Genomic DNA, 21,261 nt, shown 5'->3' with positions numbered 1-21,261 from the left:
TTTTTTACACATTCTTTAAGTTAACATATGTTAGGTACCTTGATTCAAAAATTGTTGCAGTGTAATGCACTTTGAGATAGCTTGAGGGTACAAACAAGAGAAATTGATAAGCACAAAGGGAGTTTTAGTAGTGTATAGATTTTGCAGGACTCTATCTGCATTGTTCATGCAGAGCTGGTATGGGGACTTCCAATGTGGTGTGGTATTGACCCACTATAATGGAATGTGAGATGACTTTGGGGAATAAGAGAAAGATATTCCATCTTGGAACTTATCAGACAAGAGAGACAGGGCGCTCTATTGCAGAGGTGTCAAACTCATGTTGTCAGGCAGCGTCACGTGGCATATCGGTACTTTCCCCTCTTCACTAAACCGGGCGGGGGCGTGGCCAGCATATAATGCATCCAGCACTGCTCTATTGCCTTCAAGGTCAGAGAAAAAACTAAGAAAGTTGCAGTGGGAAGTACCTTCAGATTTGCAAGATTCTGATAATGTAGCATTACAGTAACATAGAAGTAATGCATCTTGTTTTGTTTGCTTCCTGGTTTACCTTGGAGAGCTGACAGCCATCACTTATTAGCATCTAGACTCAGATCTACACCATATTAGTGAAAGCTTTGTGGCTCCTTACAGTCATTCATATGTTCAAAACCAATTCAGTTTAGTGAATTTGCAGGGAAGGTTAAAACCAACAAGATGTACCTTTGTACTTGTGTGCTATATGACGTTAATATTGTAAAACAAGAGACAAGGTTTGGATCACACTGTCATCATCGCCACCATCTTTCTTTATTTTTAAAATCTGTCCTGAAGGATGCCACTGACCCAGTTTTGTGGATAAATCTGACCAGTGGAAATGACACTTGCAGTTTTAATTAGCATATTAATATGAAAGGCTAAGGGACGCAGTGGCTAAGACACTGAGCTTGTCAATCAGAAAGTCAGCAATTCGAGACTCTAGTGCCGTGTAACGGAGTGAGCTCCCGTTACTTATCCCAGATTCTGCCAACCTGGCATTTTGAAAACATGTAAAAATGCAAGTAGGAAAATAGGTACCACTTTGGTGGGAAGGTAATAGCGTTCCATGTGCCTTTGGTGTTTAGTCATGCTGACCACATGACCACGGAGACGTCTTCGGACAGCGCTGGCTCTTTGGCTTTGAAATGGAGATGAGCACCACCCCCTGGAGTTGGGAGCGACTAGCACATATGTTCGAGGGGAACCTTTACCTTTTTACCTTATGAAAGGCTGAATTTCTAAATAACTGAATAACCTTTAGTTCTAAGTTTTGCATTCCTGTTAATTTATAAACTGTAGGAAAATCTGGTGGCTCAAATTATTGTCATTCCTTAAGCTTTGCTCCAGGTTCTTGGCTAGAAAAGAGATGTAATCATGTATGTATGCATCTTGAATATGCTCAGATGATGTGCCAGTAATACCTGCTTATCAGTTGCACTGTAATTAAACTTTTATCTTTGATACTTCAAACATTCTTTTTACTTGTTTCATGGCTAAAAATGTAACACTGAGATTGGTAGATGGATTTACATTATCATTTTCCTCGATATAACTGATTCTTCTGTTCCAAGAAAGGTAGTTGATTTTGTCTATAGATTTTATTTTTACAATAGTGCTAAAATGAAAATTATAAAAATAAATGAGTAAAGGATATAATTTAATACTGTTTAAAAGCTTTGAAGTAGTGTTGATTTTGAGTAGGGGAAGTTTAATTGTACGTACAGCTCTTATTTTTAGAATTTTACAAGCATCCCAACAGAAATGTTGGGCTAGAATTTTTTTCAAGATCAGAATGTCCCATTGATTTTTTTTTCTTCTTCTCCCATTTTGGACAAGTTTGGCAATTCCAAAGCTGTATGATGTTTGCTTGTTCTAAAAAACAAGAGAGAAGCAGGGATTTATTTCATGGCTCTTTCTCATATCAAATAATGTAGCTCACATACTTGTGTAGTCCATCGATTTTAAGATAAACATATTAACTGGAACCATGCTCATTTTCCAATTCAAAATTTTCCAGAAATCCCAGACTTTACCTTTATTTGTAACATATAAATGGAGCTGTATGCAAACCTATTTTTAATTGATAATGTTTGCACATGATATAATTAAGCTCATTTTCCACACGACCTCTCTAGGCATGAATCAGTCTCCGCCCTCTCATCTGCACCAGTGCTTTCATCAGACAGCGATAAGGATGGTGAAGACGAAGGAAATGATGAGGATGAGTTACATGGGCTACAGTCTTTCCAAATGACAACCAATGTCAATCTTGAAAGTTGTTCAGGTATAAGGGAATATGAAGATGGGGGAGATATAGCAATACCAATAGCAATAGCACTTTGACTTATGTACCGCTTCACAGTGCTTTACAGTACTCTCTAAGCAGTTTACAGAATCAGAATATTGCCCCCAACAATGTGAGTCCTCGTTTTACCAACCTCGAAAGATTGGAAGGCTGACTCAACCTTGAAGTACAAGAGAAAAAAAAATAAATTAAGATCATGTAGGCACTGGGTCTTTCTTCATTTTCATCAAACACAATACAAACAGCTTGACAGCTTTTGATGTTGCCATCATCTTCAATTCATACCTTAAGCAGCTGAAATTTGTCTTTAATTTTCCCATTGTGAGTGTTTTCTTCTTCAAGCAATTTTGTTATGATACAATCTGAACACTTTAATGAACATAAGATTTTTGTCATAATCAGGTGACTTCCTAGAGTAGGAGACAAGCCTAATACCTATTGTTACGTCAGCCTTCCAGGCTATTTTGCTAACACACAAAGAGAAAAAAGAATAGAAAATTATTTTTAAGCAACATTAAGAATGAAAGAAAAGCTAGAATTATCTATATAAGAAAATGTATGTGTGTGTATGTATGTATGTATGTATGTATATATATATATATACATATATACAAACATATATATACACACACACACACACATACACATACACACACACATACATACATACATATGATATCAATGAACAGTTGTTAGCAGCAGAGGTAACTGTACTATGATGTGAAGTTTTCTTGGTATTTAATTATATGAACCTTATTTTTATGTACCAATGAAAGTATACCACGGTGAAACTTATTTGGTTTTTAAATTGCATCAACCCTGATTCCTTTTTTAATATTCAAAGACATTGCAAATAGATTTGGCTGTGCTTTGAATATCAAAGGGCAAATGTTGTGGGGAAAATAGGAGGAGAATGGAGTATTAAGTATGTCTGCTGTCTTGAGTTATTTATAAAAAATAATAAAGTCAGTATAAAATAAAATAAAAACTTGGAGCAAAAACCAAAATCCATTATTTTTTTATGCTTACTAATCTGATTGCTTTTCTGTCCTAAATTCAGATCTTTCTCTTTCAAGAAGCTTATCTCATTGGGAAATGAGACGGGTAAGCTTCCAGTACATATTTAAAATTAAAGAATGGATGTTTAGTCTTGGAGAGTTGTGTGAGTAAATATACATGATGCCCTAATGTTGACTCTTGATAGTTTTTAAATGACATCGCATCTATATATTCAACTGCAATTCAAGCAGTTACCTGTCAAGTACATATAAGATCTTAGCAATATTAGCCGTTGCAACTCTCCTCAAAATAGATAGCTTTGTGCTGATGAGCGATTTATTGAACATGTCAAAACTCGGAAAGTAGAAATCAAATTTATTTATATCTTTATTTTTATCTTGCCTACACCAAAGATTTTATGGATTGTACAGTATGCACTGTTATTGAAATAAATCTAAATAAATCTTCCAATGAGATCTTGCATTGTTTAAATGAAATTAACCATTTTACCATAAAACTGAATGCTGTCCTATTACTTTGATTATTACTTTGGCAGCAATCTTGTTCTGCCTTCTGTGAATAATGCTTGCACATGAAAGTACATACACACACAAAAAGAAGATAGAAAATTTGTGCTTAGCTATAATGGGCTATTTTACTTATCTCCCCAATTGGAATATTCTGTTTTAACGCTGTCAGTAAAAGCATAAGGGGTATTTTTCAGTTTGGTTAATGTAAAACTCATTGTTAGCTTTCTGATGGTAATAGTTTAAGTACATAGAAAGAAATTTTGTTCCTGTTCATTTTCCTGTTCCAAAGATGAATCATAAAGAACTTTTTCCCATTGTGTTTAGAAATCTTATATTCCATCAACCTTTCCTACCTAAAACTTCAGAATTACTCAACTGTGTAGGAATTCTAGAAATGTTAACCTCAGCATATCTGCAGCTTTCTAGGTTGAAGAAGGCTGCCCTATATTTTTGTTTTTCTTTTGTTATAGTTGTTTTGGAGTATTGCAATTTCCTGAGCAGATTTACCATTAGAACATTAAAAAAAACATTTTACCACTTTTAGGCAAAAGAAATGGCAATGAGCCAGGCTTCAGAAAACACCATGAGCAAGATGCCTCGGCAGCGAAGCCGATGGAGCCAGCCAACGAGCAGCTTAGAGATGACGGTTAAATCTATGCTTGATCTACGTCAACTGGAGTCTTTCTCAGTCTCTCGTTCTGCTAGTCAAGATTCTCTTTCCCAGGCCAGCAATGGAGATGACCATAAAGAATCCATCAATGTCTCAAATTATGCCAAGAAAGTAAGAAATCCCCATCTCAAATGGAACCCACCCAAAACAGAGGATTCCTTAGTTTTGCCACATTTGGGGGGCAGGGGGAGATGGTTAGGGAAGGGTGTTCTACAATAACACCTATCATTTTGGCTTATGGAAACTCTAGTACAAAGGACTACAGCCGTATAAAAGCATTAGCAAAATGCTCCATGTAAATAATTTTGTTAGATCAGTTCATGCCTTTCTTGTCAGGTGGTTTCCTTAATCCTAGGTTTCAAACCTTGCATGTAGATTTACTCATATACAGGTATTGTGTTTCACTACTTGATTCCTTTTCCAGGAAGGAGCCTCCACAGCTCTTGAAGAAAATCAGCCTTGCCTTCGACCTCAAGTGATTAGACTTGTGTCCTGTGAAGGAGGGATTTTCCCACAGGAAATGGAACCTTCAGAGAGTGAAGAATGTGTCATCTACCCAGAACAAGATGATCTTCCTCCTGCTGATATCAGCAGGTCAGAATTTTTTTTTTTGCTTCTGTGCTTTGACTTACTTATTTACTTACTGATTGATTGATTGATTGATTTAATTTGAAGGCCACCCAAAAGCAGAATGATTCTGATCATTGGCTTGGGGTTTTAAACAGAAAAACAGTAACAAGGAACTAGAGCATTTGGACAATAACCCACATAGCAACACATCAATAGGGTTCCACAAAGGTCTGAGAGTAGAAGAACTCTGGAGGCTCATCGGGAACAATATGAATTTCTGGGGAGATACCATTCCAGGGTGAGGCACTGCAACAGAAAAGGCATGCTTCCTAGATGGCATTGTTTAAGAGACCCGAAGTGTACCAAAACTGTGCCTGATTTTACCAGATGGGCAGAAACCATGGGAGATAGCCTTGCCCTATGCATTGAAGGGTTCTATGTGTGATAACAGGTTTTTTTTTGGAAAATTTTTTTATTTTTTGTTCTCTATATACAATTATAGTTAGACATTCACATAGTTGTTATTCATTTTTACATTTGTCATTCTTATACATTTATCATTCCATTTAAAGGGTTATAACATACCATTTGGTTTGCTTTGTTTACCATCCCTCGCCTGTTTTTTTTTTTTTTTGGTTCAAAAGTTTTATTTCTTTTAAGACAAACATTTCATCATTCCTCAATCAGTAAGACATCGAAGTACAATTTTTTATATGTCAAAATAATTCTAGTTTACCACCAAATTCTTGTCTAGCCTAATATATACCCCTCCCTCCATCCTCCCCCCAATCCCCCTCCTCCTTCTCCCCCCCCCGACTTCCCAGAACCCGTTAATTGGGACTTAAACATCCCTCGCCTGTTTTGACGCCACCTTCTTTTTCCTTTCTTTTCTCCCTCCCTCCCTTCTCTCCTTTCTTCCTTCCTCTCTCCTTTCCCTTCCTTCTTCCCTTACTTCTCCCTCTATTCCTCTCTTCCTCTTCCCCTTCCTACCTTCTCTCCCTCTCTCCTCCTTTCCATCTTCCTCTCCTCACCTCTATCTTCTTTCCCTCCTCTTCCTTTCATCTCCTCTCCTCCTCTCTTCCTTTGTTTTTCTATTGATGTCAGTGTCTCTTCCAGCTCTTAATTTTTATTTTCTTGGGGTGGTATTTCCGCAAACCCAAAAATAGTTAAATATCGTTTCTTGTTCCCTTTCCTTCTCAAATCTATCCTGGTTATGTTTTGTTCCCCCCTTTATATCTTACTTTTGAATATATACAGGTGAAACTCAAAAAATTAGAATATCGTGCAAAAGTTTATTTATTTCAGTAATGCAACTTAAAAGATGAAACTAATATATGTGATACTCATTACATGCAAAGCAAGATAGTTCAAGCCATGATTTGTCATAATTGTGATGATTATGGCTTACAGCTCATGAAAACCCCAAATCCACAATCTCAGAAAATTAGAATATTATGAAAAGTGTTTCACTCTAATCAGCTAATTAAGCCATAACACCTGAAAGGGGTTCCTGAGCCTTTAAATGGTCTCTCAGCCTGGTTCAGTAGGAATCACAATCATGGGAAAGACTGCTGACCTGACAGTTGTGCAGAAAACCATCATTGACACCCTCCCTAAGGAGGGAAAGCCTCAAAAGGTAATTACAGAAGTTGGATGTTCCCAAAGTGCTGTATCAAAGCACATTAATAGAAAGTTATGTGGAAGGGAAAAGTGTGGAAGAAAAAGGTGCACAAGCAGCAGAGATGACCGCAACCTGGAGAGGATGGTCAGGAAAAGGCCATTCAAAAGTGTTTGAGACTTTCACAAGGAGTGGCTGGAGTCAGTGTATCAAGAGCCACCACACAAAGACGGATCCTGGACATGGGCTTCAAATGTCATATTCCTCTTGTCAGTCAAGCCACTCCTGAACAACAAACGTCAGAAGCGTCTTTCCTGGGCTAAAGAAAAACAGACCTGGTCTGTTGCTCAGTGGTCAAAAGTCCTCTTTTTTTATGAGAACAACTTTTGCATCTCATTTGGAAACCAAGGACCCAGAGTATGGAGGAAGAACGGAGAGGCACACACTGCAAGATGCTTGAAGTCCAGTGTAAAATTTCCACAGTCTGTGTTGATTTGGGGAACCATGTCATCTGCTGGTGTTGGTCCACAGTGCTTCATTAAGTCCAGGGTCAATGCAGCCATCTACCAGATTTTGGAGCACTTCATGCTTCCTTCCGCAGATGAGCTTTATGGAGATGCTGACTTCATTTTCCAGCAGGACTTGGCACCTGCCCACACTGCCAAAAGCACAAAAATCTGGTTCAATGACTGTGGGATTACTGTGCTTGATTGGCCAGCAAACTTGCTTGACCTGAACCACATGGAGAATCTATGGGACATGGCCAAGAGAAAGATGAGAGATATGAGACTGAACAATGCAGAAGAGCTGAAGGCCATTATTGAAGCATCCTGGTCTTCCATAACACCCCAGCAGTGCCACAGGCTGATAGCTTTAATGCCATGCCGCATTGAGGCAGTAATTGCTGCAAAAGGGGCCCAAACCAAGTATTGAGTACATATGCATCTTTATACTTTTCAGAGGTCTGATATTGTTCTATGTACAATCCTTGTTTTATTGATTGCATGTAATATTCTAATTTGCTGAGATTGTGGATTTGAGGTTTTCATGAGCTGTAAGCCATAATAATCACAATTATGACAAATCACGGCTTGAACTATCTTGCTTTGCATGTAATGAGTCTATCTCATATATGAGTTTCACCTTTTAAGTTGCATTACTGAAATAAACAATATTCTATTTTTTTGACTTTCACTTGTACATATATTGTTATTTTCTTCCCTATTTCCCCCCCTCTTCCCCCCTTCTCTACTTAATGGTGTGTCGTTGGGGTTCCATATTTTCCCCTTACTTTCTTTTCTGTATGTCTTTCTCTAACCATCCACAAAATCTTCCCCATGTCTTGGAGTGATAACAGCTTCTTAAACTGCACCACTGTATTCTTCTTTTCTCTTACAGTGATTTCCAAGTAAAAGCGCTTCCGCATGGAAAACTTGGTAGAGGCTACAATAGCAACGAGGGCCCAGATAAGCACAGTCCTGACAGTGCTTGTTCTATGGATTATAGCAGCAGTCGACTATCAAGTCCAAATGAAGGTGAGTCCTTTGAAATCATTTGGACTCATAATGCACCCAATTTTCTCTACTGGCCAATTCAGTCGTGGCCACAAAACTAAGGTGACCAGATTTTCAGATTGTTAAAGAGGGACACCATTAACGGGGGGGAGGGCTTGATTAGACAATGGCCAGCCGCGGCCGAAGCAGGGGGAGGGAGAGTGAGGTTTTGGCGAGGTGGCCACGGGAAGGACCGAGGGAGGAGGAGAGGATGGGGCTGCTTGGGAATGGAGAGGACCCAGGCGCGGAGGGAAAGAGCAGCGCGTGCCCAGCCGCCGCCGCCTCCACTTCAGAAGGTTCCTCCGGCAGATCGTCTTCCCTGCGCCGCCCTCGCTCTGGGAAAGGAGCAGCGCTCCGGCGAGCCCTGAGAGATTCCCCCGTTCTCTCTCTCTCTCTCTCTCCTGGCCCTTCCAAGCCAAGGTGGCGGGGGCGGGAAGAGGAGTCCGAGGGGGAGAGAGGGAGGAAGGGAAGGCGGCGGCGGTGGCTGGGCAATGGTGGGATGGTGGGAAGTGAGGCGCCGCCAGCGGTGGGAAATGACCACGAGTCAAAAGAAGGGAAGCGACCACAAGGGAAAGAAGGAGGCGGGGGGACCTGCAGCTCGGTGGGCGTCTCCTTGCGGGATGGAACCCTCTCTCTCTCACACACACTCTCTCTCGCCGCCGCCCCATCCTGTGACTGCCACCATGGACGGGGAGGAGGAGGAGGTGGAGGAAGAAGAAGAGGAGGAAGCGGGGTGAATCCTTTTGAGTGGGGATGGGCGCGGCCTGGGAGACACAGGGAAACTCTGCAAAGGGGGAGAAGGAGAAGAGGGTCGTCTCCTCCCCCCAGCGCCTCCCGATTCCCACCGGTAACGTTACTCACCAGTTAAGCAGCAAGCAAAAGACGAAATGAAATGGAGCGTGCTAAGCTAAGCGGACTCCAGCCAATCAGTGAGCTGGCTGGGATGGAAAATTTTAAGCATGCCGCGTGCTTAAAGTTTTCCATCCCAGCCAGCTCACTGATTGGCTGGAGTCCAGGCCAATCAGTGAGCGGCAGGCTGGGCTGCCTTAGATTTTTAGTGTAGAACGGAACGAGCGAGCGAGCTAGCAGCTGATGGGCGGGGGAGTGAGCGATCTGTGAGCGCCAAAATAAAGCGGGGTTTTTTGAGAACGGCCCGGGACGCGGGAAAAATTATGGGAAGGCGTGCCTGTCCCGCCAGATGGGGGATGTCTGGTCACCTTACACAAAAACCTTTCCAGATTAAAATATTACCTTTTTACTTTTGAATGTCATTTGAATTGTTCTCAGTTAGAAAGCTTAATTGAAGTCCCTTGTACTGCTAATCAGCATCTGATTTACTGTGCTAAATAGTTGGGAAAATCACTAGACTATATAGCTCCGTATACTTTTAATCTTTCTATCCCACGGAATTACTACTATGCTTGGCAAATTGTTCAAGAGAAAAGTACGTAATGGAATTGCAACATCAGTTACCCAAACAGATCAAAAACTGAAATTAACCTTGGTTTAGAATGCATTAAATAGCATGAACACCATAACATTTTTAAAGTGTGAGCACATTTTAAGGAAATATTGATTCCCCATAAATGGTATATATTCTTGGTTAACTGAAAGTTTTGTTAAAGAAAAAATGTATTTTCTGAAAATATTTTCTGGATATATAGACTGGAATTCTTTTCAGAATATAAATTAACCTGGGAATAACATTCTTTTTAAGGCCATTCACCTTTTCCCGAAGACTGAAGTTTAATGACTATCATCTATTGATATATAAAGAAACATTTCTCTGAATATGTTGTTTATATTCTATGGTACTAACTGGATTATATCTTATATACTTATATTTTTAATAGACACAGAATTAATATTCCTGAAATAGATGAGTAACCAAGTTTTCACCAGTTGGCATCAATTCTGATTTGAGCCACTTAATTGGATATTTTGCTATTTTACTAAAGGCATCTCTCATCTGCATCAACACTTGGACATTGTGTTTAGAAATAAAGTAATATCTGCAAGTGAAACCAATGTATGTTCAATTGAGTTATTCCCTAATTCTATTTTGTCTAGAGGCACAAGCCAACGGTAGCATGCAGATATTAAAAAGCGAGGGTGAAAGTGGACATCCTTGTTTAGTTCCTAGGAATAGCAGGAAAGTAGGAGAAAATATGTTTTACTTTAGATGTGAGTGACTCATATAGTATCTTGATCCCATTTATTAATTCCAAAAGAAAGCCTATTTCCTACAATTTAATGTATTGTTCATACATTTTTTCAAAGGCTTTTTCACATCTAATGATAAAATTGTAAATTTATTTTTTACATTTATTCAAATCTATTAAATCTGTAACTACCTTAACACCTGTTTCTTGTTTAGTTTTTATGAATCCTGCTTAGTCATTCTGAATAATGACTATATCCAGATATAATCTATTTGCTAGTGCTGCTATTAATATCATTGTATCAACATTGATTAAATGAGATTGGATGAATTGGAACATTGAATATGCTCTTTAGCTGCTTTTGACACAACAGAAAAATAAGCCTGATTAAATGCTGCTGATAAGATTCCCTCATCAAATATTTCCTCATATAATTGACAAAATTTAGATACCAAGAAATCTATAAATATTTTATATCACTCAATAGAGAGTCTATCCAATCCTGGTCTTTCCATTTTTGGAATCATTTCAGATAGATGAACAAGTAAAAGTTGTTTTTGTGTATCAACTGTTGTAGGTTAACTTTATTTAAAAAGGCATTTATATCTTCATTCAGTGTATTCTTTGGCTTGCTGTAACATTCTGAATAAGTTTTAAAAATCCACAGTTTATATCCATTGGAGTTTTATATATTTCATCCTTTTTATCTATGATGATTTGAATTATTACCCTATCTTTCTTTTGCTTTAAATGACGAACCAAGATATTTCATGACATCTTTCCGACAGTTTTTTTAAAAAAATTGAGACTAGAATGCCTGTTGCTAAGTGTCATGGTCATAAAGTGCAACTTCATGTGAATGCATCACTTAGCCCTGATAGTTCTGGCACTTCCAGTTGCCACTATTAAGCAAATCTCATGCCATTGTTAAATGCAATATGACGTGATCACCATTTGCAATTTCCAGCTGGCTTCCATAGACCTGTTTGACAGAAGCTGATAGTGAAGGTCACAAATGGTGATCATGTCACCATGGGACAAGGTGATGTCGTAATTGCAAGCCAGTCACCAAGCTCCCGAATTGTGACTTCAGGGATGCTGCAATCATCATAAGTATGAGGGCTGGTACTTAGTACCAGAGGTGGGTTCCGGCAGGCACTACTGCCGGTTCACTTGTGTGCGTGCCATGCACACACTTTGTGTGCGCATACACAGTGCGATAAAAAATTGTTCTACCATGCGCAGAAATGAAAAACAAGATGGCAGCACCTATGGCGCCACCTGGAGAGCTGGTTTGGGGGCATGGCAGGATGGGTCTTTGCCGGTTCCAGTGACCCAGGCTGAATCGGTCCGAACTGGTAGAAACCCACCACTGCTTAGTACCATTTGTTCAATGCCATTATTAAGTTCAAACAAGTGTTGAACAAATGGTCATTAAATGAGGACTACCTACACAACCAAATTAGATAAGAATGTTTGTTTGTTTATTAACATTTGTAGGCCGCCCTTTTCCCTTAGGGGACTCAGGGCGGCTCACATAAAATCAGGAAGGGGGAATACAAACAATGACGTAGACACATATAATAAAAGTAATAAGCAACATTCATTCATCATTCGGGAGGGGCGGCTATCCTTGTCCCCAGGCCTGACGGGCTAGCCAGTTCTTAAGGGCAGTGCGGAAGGCCTGGACGGTGGTGAGGGTACGAATCTCCACGGGGAGCTCGTTCCAAAGGGTCGGGGCTACTACTGAGAAGGCCCTCCTCCTTGTAGTTGCCAGCCGGCACTGGCTGGCCGATGGAATACAGAGGAGGCCCAATCTATGAGATCTAATTGGTCGCAGGGAGGTAATTGGCAGAAGGTGGTCTCTCAAGTACCCAGATCCACTACCATGCAGGGCTTTATGGGTGACTAATAGCACCTTGAAGCGCATCCAGAGATCGACAGGTAGCCAGCGCAGCTCGCGGAGGATAGGTGTTATGTGGGTGAACCGAGGTGCACCCACAATCACTCGCGCGGCCGCGTTCTGCACTAGCTGAAGTCGCCGGATGCTCTTCAAGGGCAGCCCCATGTAGAGCACATTGCAGTATTCCAGCCTAGAGGTCACAAGGGCCCGAGTGACTGTTGTGAGAGCCTCCCGATTCAGGTAGGGTCGCAACTGGCGCACCAGGCGAACCTGGGCGAATGCCCCCCTGGTCACAGCCGTCAGGTGGTGGTCAAACGATAGCTGTGGATCCAGGAGGACTCCCAAGTTGCGAACCCTCTCTGAGGGGTATAAAATTTGACCCCCCAGCCTGAGTGATGGAATATTGGTCGAATCTTTGGGAGGGAAACATAACAGCCACTCGGTCTTTTCTGGGTTGAGTACAAGCTTGTTAACCCTCATCCAGTCCATAACGGCCTCAAGGCCTCGGTTCATCACGTCTGCCGCTTCATTGAGTTGGCACGGGGCGGACAGATACAACTGGGTATCGTCTGCATATTGATGGTATCTGATCCCGTGCCTGCGGATGATCTCTCCCAGCGGTTTCATGTAGATGTTGAATAGTAGGGGGGATAAGACCGAGCCCTGAGGCACCCCATATGTTAGGGGCCTAGGGGACGATCTCTGCCCCCCCACTAACACCGACTGCGACCTGTCCGAGAGGTAGGAGGAGAACCACCGCAACACGGTGCCTCCCACTCCCACCTCCCGCAGTCGTCGCAGAAGGATACCATGGTCGATGGTATCGAAAGCCGCTGAGAGGTCAAGGAGGACCAGGATGGAGGAATGTCCTCCATCTCTGGCTCTCCAGAGATCATCGGTCAATGCGACCAAAGCGGTTTCTGTGCTGTAACCGGGTCTGAAGCCTGACTGGAAGGGGTCAAGATAGTTTGCTTCCTCCAAGGACCGTTGGAGCTGGAAGGCCACCGCCTTCTCAACAACCTTCCCAAGGAAGGGAAGGTTGAAGACTGGGCGATAGTTATTAAGAACAGCTGGATCCAGAGATGGCTTCTTTAGGAGGGGTCTCACCACCGCCGCTTTCAGTGCGGCGGGGAAGTTCCCCTCCCGAAGAGAGGCGGTAACAACCGCCTGGATCCAGCCTCGTGTCACCTCACTGCTGTTAGTAACCAGCCATGAGGGACACGGGTCCAGTACGCAGGTGGAGGCACTTACAGCCCTCATGGCCTTGTCCACATCCCCGGGGGTAACATCTTGAAACTCAACCCAGAGATGGTCTACTTGATCCTCTTGTGCCTCGGCTGGAACTGCGGGGATGGAGTCCAAGTCCGACCGAAACCGAGCAATTTTGTCCGCTAAGAATTGGGCATAGTCCTCAGCTCTGCCCTGCAAGGGCTCCCCCGCTTCCCTTTTATTTAGTAGGGAGCGGGTTATCTTAAACAGGGCGGCTGGGCGAGACTCAGCGGACGCAACCAAGGTGGCTATGTGAGATCTTTTCGCTGCCCTAAGTGCCCTGGTGTATTCCTTGGTGCTGGTGGTTACCATTGCTCGGTTCGATTCGGACTTATCGGACCTCCATCGGTGCTCTAGGCATCTCCTCCGGCGCTTCATCTCCCGGAGTTCCTCGGTGAACCAAGGAGGTCTCCGGGATCCGCCGCCTCGGAGGGGCCGTAGTGGCGCAATCCGGTCGAGGGCCTCCGATGCTGCCGAGTGCCAAGCAGCAACCAGAGTCTCTACCGGACTGTGGGCGAAAGTATCAGGAATGACCCCAAGCTCCGTCTGGAACCTTAACGGTTCCATAAGTCGCCTGGGGCGGAACCACCTGGTCGGTTCCTCCTCCCTACAGTGGGGGTTTGGTCTCCGGAAGTCGAGCCTCAGTAGGCAGTGGTCTGACCACGACAGGGGTATGATGTCGTTACCCCTCAGACCAAGATCACAAATCCACTGCTCCGAGAGATGCAATTAATGCAAATAATGGCAATGTAAATGTAAAAATGTAAAAATTCTAATAATAAAATTGGAAGCTAGAGCTTCTATCTATTTGGATTCTTGAGTTTCTAAGAATGAAATTGTTGTTTGTCCTCTGTTTATTTGGTGAAAAGATTCTCTATATATGCAATAAAAAATCATAGAAAAATGGGCCTAGCAGAACAGCCTGACAAGGACCTGAACAGGCCAACTGTCTCACAGATCTGGCAAGGCTCACTGAAACTCACTGAAATAGTTTACTGAAACTACTGTACTATTATGGGGATGAGCGTTTAAAATTAGGTGAATTAATTCTTTGAGGGTAACGTTTCTTTCTCCATGTAGTTGTTCTTCAAATAAGGACAAAGAATAGCTTTCCCCTTCCTTGTTTTTTCCAAAAGAGCAAACAAGCCAATAGATGTCAGCTGAAAAATTAATATTCCAGACTGAACCCTTGTTGTACAACATTGCAAGGAAAAGGCTTTGAAGAGAAAAGGGATATTATAATGATGATGATGTCGTAAAAGTAAACCTAAAATTATAGTGCTTATTAGTGCTGTAGAATAAAAAACCCCACAGAGCATAAAGAACACATAATAGGGTTGGGAAAAAATATTCGTTGCTATTTATGTGGAATATTTGGCTGTTTACAAATGCCACAGGGATCCTGTGCCTGAAAAGTTTTGCAAAGTGAGATCAACATTTGGTGGGTTTTCAAAATTCAAACTGGTAGACAGATAAAAACACAATACACCAGGTATTACTGTTATAGCAAAAAGATACGGTTCACTGATAAGGCAATAGCCAGAGACAGTTTAATGGAGGAAAATCAACTGGAGAAAAATAACAGAATATTGTGATTTAAAAATTGAGGTTTAAAAGATTATGGTGAAAAATATCAGTTGCCATGCCAATTATGACTATAACTTGATATACTTCCAAACTATTTAGAAAATTTAAATTTATTGGACTTGATAGACTAATTTTGTGAAATACTTGGGACTGTGAACATATTATACTATATTCCCTCATTCTTAAGTCCTTGGCTAAATTCCGAATCGTTGGAATCAATTTGATTATACCGTGATATATATTTGGAAAATAGAATAACAATAATAGTACTGTCCCCATGCGCCCAGAATTGTTACAGAGGAATGGTCCAAGAATTTTTCTGTTAGTGTAATATATTATTTCAGGTTTCACTGATATATAATGTTTTGTATAAATTGCATATGATGTGTATCATTTCTCATTTCAGATTCTGAAAGTACAGAGCCTCTCAGTGTGGATGGCACTTCAGACTTGGATGAGCAAGTGGGTGAAGAAGATGAGGAAGATGTAAACACTGGATTATTGGATGGAGATGTTCCCACGACTCCCGATCAAGAAAAGTTCCTCAAGCAGCATTTTGAGACTCTAGCCAGTAACACTGATAAGGGTACATTATATATTTAATGGAATCCATAACTGTGAACTCCAGTTTCTCTGTCAGGCACAAGTCCCTTAATCTATCATGTATTAATCTGTAGATTCATATCCCTCATCATACAGTCTATAAGAAGATAAGTGATGCCCTACTGGATCAGACTCTTTGCTCATCTAATCCAGCAGTCTGTTCTCATGGTGACTAACCAATTACAATTACAAAAGGAAGTCCACTAGTCTCCCAGTAGACCATGATCACTAGTCTCCCAGTAGACCATGATCAGTGAAATGAAAGCAGATTAATGCTTTCTCTGGTTTAAATAAGAGTGTCAAAGCCCAGACAGAAACAATTTAATTGCCTAATGTTAGAGGAAAGAATTATAGGAATATACGGCCATAAATTAGTCAAGATGAAACTAATAGTTGTCTATTAATCTGCAGTCCAGAGAACAATGGCATTCCATTCCATTGAACTTAGGGAATAGTTTGTAATATGATGTGGGGTGCTGGAAAGCAAAGTATGCTATTCCAGGGATCTTTATTCTTGTGCATTTTACGCAAAATAGAAAAACCCAATTCAAGTTTCTCTTACTGAAATTTCACATCCAAATCCATTACAGCTTTTCATCCCTAATTTGAGTATTTTTCCTCCCTTTTAAATGACAGCTGGATCATGTAGGACCCTGGAGAGAATGGAAAACAGTATTTCTTCTCGGTTTCTATCTCGGTTTCCAGTACTCAGGTAGAGTTCCATTTTTTATGAATGCAAAACAGGCTTTGCTCAGAAAAGGCGAGCTAAGGTGGTATACTTTCTAGATCTGAGGAACAAGATGAGATTAAATGAAGCTTTCAATCTTTTTGATGCATACTTTCAGGAAAAGCACAAAAGCCAAAGTGTGCCATATTTGATCAAGATACTTTATAGCTGCATTTACTTCTTAGGCTGAATAGATACAGTCCATTTATGGTTTAATGAAGGTTGAACCTTACAATTTTATTTAGTCTTTGCTGTTAAGGCATTTTACTTTACTTCAGCATTTCATTCATCTTGAATGGTAAAAAAAAAAAATCTGTCCATTTTTTTCCAATCAGCTCCAATCTGTTTTCATTAGGTGGGGGACAAAAATGCTTACTCTTCAGTGCTGCATGAATATTTCATAACTTATTATAGAAATATTACGCATGATGGAATGTGAATCTTATTGTTTTTGCGTGTTGGATAAAGATGTTTGTTCTATTGGGAAGTATTTGGTTTTCTTTTTGTCAGCATACAAGAGACCAGAACAACTGATTTAGTTGCTTCAACTTCCTCCTTTTCACTAAATCTTCTAGTCAGACATAGCCATGCCAACTATCTCGCAGTAAGATCTCAACTATCTCATATTAAGAAATTACTCTGGTAGTTACTATGCCTTGCATAGCACAAATTCCTTATTTTCCCTAAATCATTATGTCAGATATAGCCATGCAGGATTAGTGCTTCTGTTCTTATTGGCAACTGTTCCATAAGAAAGTTTTTTGTGTGGAAAGAATTAGCCTTAAATATTTTTTAAAGACTTTAGGAAACACCTTTTTAGAACTACTCTATTTTATAGTAGTTAGCAAGAATGCAACATAATGATGCTGTGTAGTAGTAGATGGTAGAAATGTGACATTATGATGGCATATAATTGTCAATCAAATATTTTGTCTTCAATTCCATAGGGAACCCTCATTTTCTGCATCAAAGCTGTTACTGGATAAGAAATCTACTGAAGGGTCTGCTTTGCCAAAGCAACTTACCAATGAACTGCTGAAAAATGGGCTTGACCATCAGCACATGCTCACAGAGAATGGGTTCTTTCAAAACGATGTTAATTCCATTAGGTCACTTTATATGCAGAAAAAAAGGAAGCCTGCTGTAGAGATCAACAGAGGACGTGGAAGATCTGTAGGGTCTTTCCCAGATAGTGATGGAGCGGTGATGCTGCGGAAATCCCAATCAGTTCACGATCTTGTTCATAATGGTAAGGAAGTGCCTTCTATGAAATGGTTAGAGTGATGATTCTATGACAGTAATCTGTCTTTGAGGCTGAAAATTCTTAATGTTTTCATTCAGAAATCACAAGTTCTCACTACAAAATGTAGTTACTGATCAGTCTCAGAAGTGGGTTGAGTTGGGCAGACACTGATCAGAAGGGAAAGCTAATTCCTACATCTGATGACAAGAAGGAGCAAATTGATACTCAATGTTTTTTTTAAAAAAATATGCTACATAGCCCTGAAAGGAAAGGAAAGATTACTTAGATCTTTCTTTTAAAAGAGTGGTAAAGAGATCTACCCCCATAAAAGAAGATTTGGTCTCATTCAGGTATCCCTCCCAAATCCCGTGGAAACATTAGCTGCCCTTCCCTCCCTATCAATTGTGGTGGAAATTGAATGGATCAGGCAGCATTCTGTTGGTGTGATGAATGAGATTTTGGCAATCCTCCCATGTCCTTGACATGAAACAGAATTCAGAGAGACCTACAGAAACCCTGAACATATTTCCCTTCTCCTGCTTCCTTTGACATCAGTGGGAGGGCAACAGTTTAAAGAAATAAAGAGATAAAGAAAAAGAAGAAGTAGCAGCAATGAAAACAGTAGCTGCTTCTCCTCCTTTTCTGCCTTGGTGAACTGAGTTTGAAAGGGCTTTGAATTCTCTGTTGTAGACAGGAGTTTAGCCCAATATACTTTAAAGCATCCAGAACATCTTGGTAATAAGTCAGTGTCTAGGGCCGTGATAGCGAACCTCTGACACGCATGCCCAAAGTGGCACACAAAGCCATATCGCCCAGCATGCACAACCTTGCCTGTTTGCCTTCCAGGTTTCTGGTGTACATGCACGCAGACAATTAGCTGTCCTTCGTGTGCGCAGCAGTGCCGAAAACAGGTGTATGCATGTGTGCTGGCCAGCTGATTGTTGGGTGTGCATACGGGCCAGAACCCGGAAGTTTGACTTTTCCAGAGCATGATCCCTTTGCGTGTACGACAGTGTTGAAAACCGGCCTGTACATGCGCTCTGGCCAGCTGATCATCAGGTGCTCACGTGCATTAGAACCTGGAAGTTTGGCTTTTCCAGAGCGCAGCCCTAACGAGCACGTACACGCATGTGCGATGTTTCTGCGTGACCTTTTCGGCACTCGGTGCTGAAAAGGTTTGCCATCACTGGTCTAGGGACTGGTATCTCACTTTTTTTTAACCCATATTACATGTGTTCTTTGGGCCTGCGTTTATTTTTCTTAGTATTTTGCACTACTCACAGAATAAATATCACAAATTCTGTGTTAGCAATAACAAACTGGGATTATTATTCTATGGCTACTTTTTGCTTAAAGGAGATATGTTATTGCAACTTTCCTATGGTTTATTGCAAAAGACCCAAATAGGACATGTAACACTCTTTCTTGTCTAAAATTTTCTAACAGAAATTAAGGTAATGATGTTTAGAGAAAAACTATGTAGAACAAAGTGTGCTGGTTCAAAAATATTGAAATAACATTGTTATTTTGCTTACTATTTCTTCCAGAAATTGAAGTGAAATAATTACATTTAGAAGCTGGAGCTATTTTAATTCTGACTGCACAAATTGCTCCAGACCAGTTGTATGCATTTATTTATTCCATTTCTACAGATAAAATTCCTGGTGTGATGCTGTCTGTCAGGCAGAGGCCTCAGGCACTAATGGTAGGTGAGAAGGAGCCAAAATCCAACCATTGTCAGACATTTTCTGCAACACTATTGAAGATGGAGAATTCCAGCTTTTTGCAAGCCAAAGACATTAAAACTGCAAAACCAAAGTCCTATATGAGTCCTACCACAAGTTTCATGGCCAAGATGTCCCGTAGCGTGTCCATGGGAGAGAATCTGTGCTTTGGTGATAGTTCAGAAAACCAGAATGAAGTGAAAATCAGCCCACAAGTATCAGAGAAGACAGGATTAAATCTGTTAGAGGACCTTGAGAAGAATAAGCCATTTGTGAAAGACAACAGCTCAGTGAAACCTTCTCTTCAGCAAACTGCAAGCTCTTCGTCACCCCAGTCCTTTCAGAGCAAGTTGGCATCTAGTCGAGCCCATTTGACCCTTGACATCCCCAAGCCTCTACCTGATAGACCAATATTAGCTTCTTTCTCACCAAAGACAAAGTCAAAAACTGTGCTAGGATCAGAATCTCCTCAATCACCTGGTGCTATTGGGAAAAAGAAGCAGTCTTTTCCTGAAGGCTGGGCTTTGAAATCGGAAAGCCAAGCCTCTGAACCTCTTGGCCTTGGTAAAAGTAGTCTTTTGAGTCCCTGTGCAGACGCTCTGAAAGAGAACCAAACACAACTGAGGTCCAAAGCTCAAGTTGAGCCAAGAGTAACTAATTCCAAGCGAAAAGAGCCTTCAGATGAACTGCATCTGGTTTCGCCAGAAAAACTGCCACTGGAATGCAGGGACAAAGTTGTCACTGCTAGTTATTTGCCAGCTAACAATGAGCATTGCTCTTATGAACAAAGTGGGCCAAGGTCACCTACAAATGCAAAATGCCTTGGAAAGGATTCAGGTGTGCACAGATATCCTTCTCCTACCTTTTCCCCCTCCTCCCTTCTGTCTTTTGTCTTTGTGAACTGCTTCTCCGTTCCATCATGCTTCTTTCCATCTAGCTTTTGATTGTCTCATCCTATCTGCACTGTCCCGTTCCATAAGGCATCGTTTCGGTGGTGAGACATTTCAGTCTTATGTTATTTTATTTTCTATTTCTGTTTCCCCTTTTACTTGCATTTTGCTTTGGTGCATGCAAATGTTATGGCTCTCATGTTTTTCTTCTTCAAAAGGGATGTTAAGAATAGGGATAAAAGCAAGCAAGGAAGTTTTTAAGTAATTTTCTATATGTGGAAAATAGGATTTTATGCCCAATGTTGCCAGAATATACAGAATTAAATCCTCAGCTTTTCTGATACTATATGCTAACACTTACGCAGTGTAAGAAACATGAGACAATTGGCAAAAAAAATATCTTTGTGAGGTAGTAACTGTTGCTGCATGTAATTTCTAGAATTTAAAGGATAGATTACAAATATTCCAAGGCTTTTTAAATTTTAGTAGCAATCGAAATAGCAATAGCAATATACCGCTTCATAGTGCTTTACAGCCCTCTCTAAGTGATCTTACAGAATCAGCATTTTGCCCCCAACAATCTGGTCCTCATTTTACCAGGATGGAAGGCTGAGTCAACCTTGAGACGGTGAGAATCAAACTGCCAAACTGCTGGCAGCTGGCAATCAGCAGAGGTATCCTGCAATACTGCATTTTAACCACTGCGCCACCATGGCTCATGGAGTAGTAGAATGAAATATGAGGGGGGGCGGAGGGTTTTTTTACAGAAATGTTTGCAAGAGAAGAAGATTTGTTCATTGATAATCTTCCACCCTGCAGAATACATTCCCAAAATCTGTTCTGAAAAGTTGAGAGACTCTCAGGAGCAGACTTGGGCAATATACATGGAG

General features: G+C 40.9%; 1 protein-coding gene across 2 annotated transcripts in view; it reads left to right on the top strand.

Moving 5' to 3' along the window:
• The window catches only part of MAPKBP1 (mitogen-activated protein kinase binding protein 1), an 88,982-nt gene that overhangs the window by 59,034 nt on the left and 8,687 nt on the right, over positions 1 to 21,261 (top strand). The window contains exons 19-27 of one of the 2 annotated variants that reach the window (XM_032229232.1): positions 2,154 to 2,302; positions 3,384 to 3,427; positions 4,397 to 4,633; positions 4,947 to 5,116; positions 8,109 to 8,245; positions 15,591 to 15,770; positions 16,424 to 16,499; positions 17,462 to 17,763; positions 19,410 to 20,318. In XM_032229232.1, the coding sequence (XP_032085123.1) occupies positions 2,154 to 2,302; positions 3,384 to 3,427; positions 4,397 to 4,633; positions 4,947 to 5,116; positions 8,109 to 8,245; positions 15,591 to 15,770; positions 16,424 to 16,499; positions 17,462 to 17,763; positions 19,410 to 20,318 (2,204 nt within the window). The remainder of the gene's footprint in view (positions 1 to 2,153; positions 2,303 to 3,383; positions 3,428 to 4,396; positions 4,634 to 4,946; positions 5,117 to 8,108; positions 8,246 to 15,590; positions 15,771 to 16,423; positions 16,500 to 17,461; positions 17,764 to 19,409; positions 20,319 to 21,261) is intronic. The other variant, XM_032229241.1, reaches the window with a different exon arrangement.

The sequence above is a fragment of the Thamnophis elegans genome, chromosome 1 (genome assembly GCF_009769535.1).
Source record: "Thamnophis elegans isolate rThaEle1 chromosome 1, rThaEle1.pri, whole genome shotgun sequence".
Lineage (NCBI taxonomy): Eukaryota > Metazoa > Chordata > Lepidosauria > Squamata > Colubridae > Thamnophis > Thamnophis elegans.
Note: the sequence above shows the minus strand (reverse complement) of the source record. Positions and strands in the feature narration are given on the sequence as shown.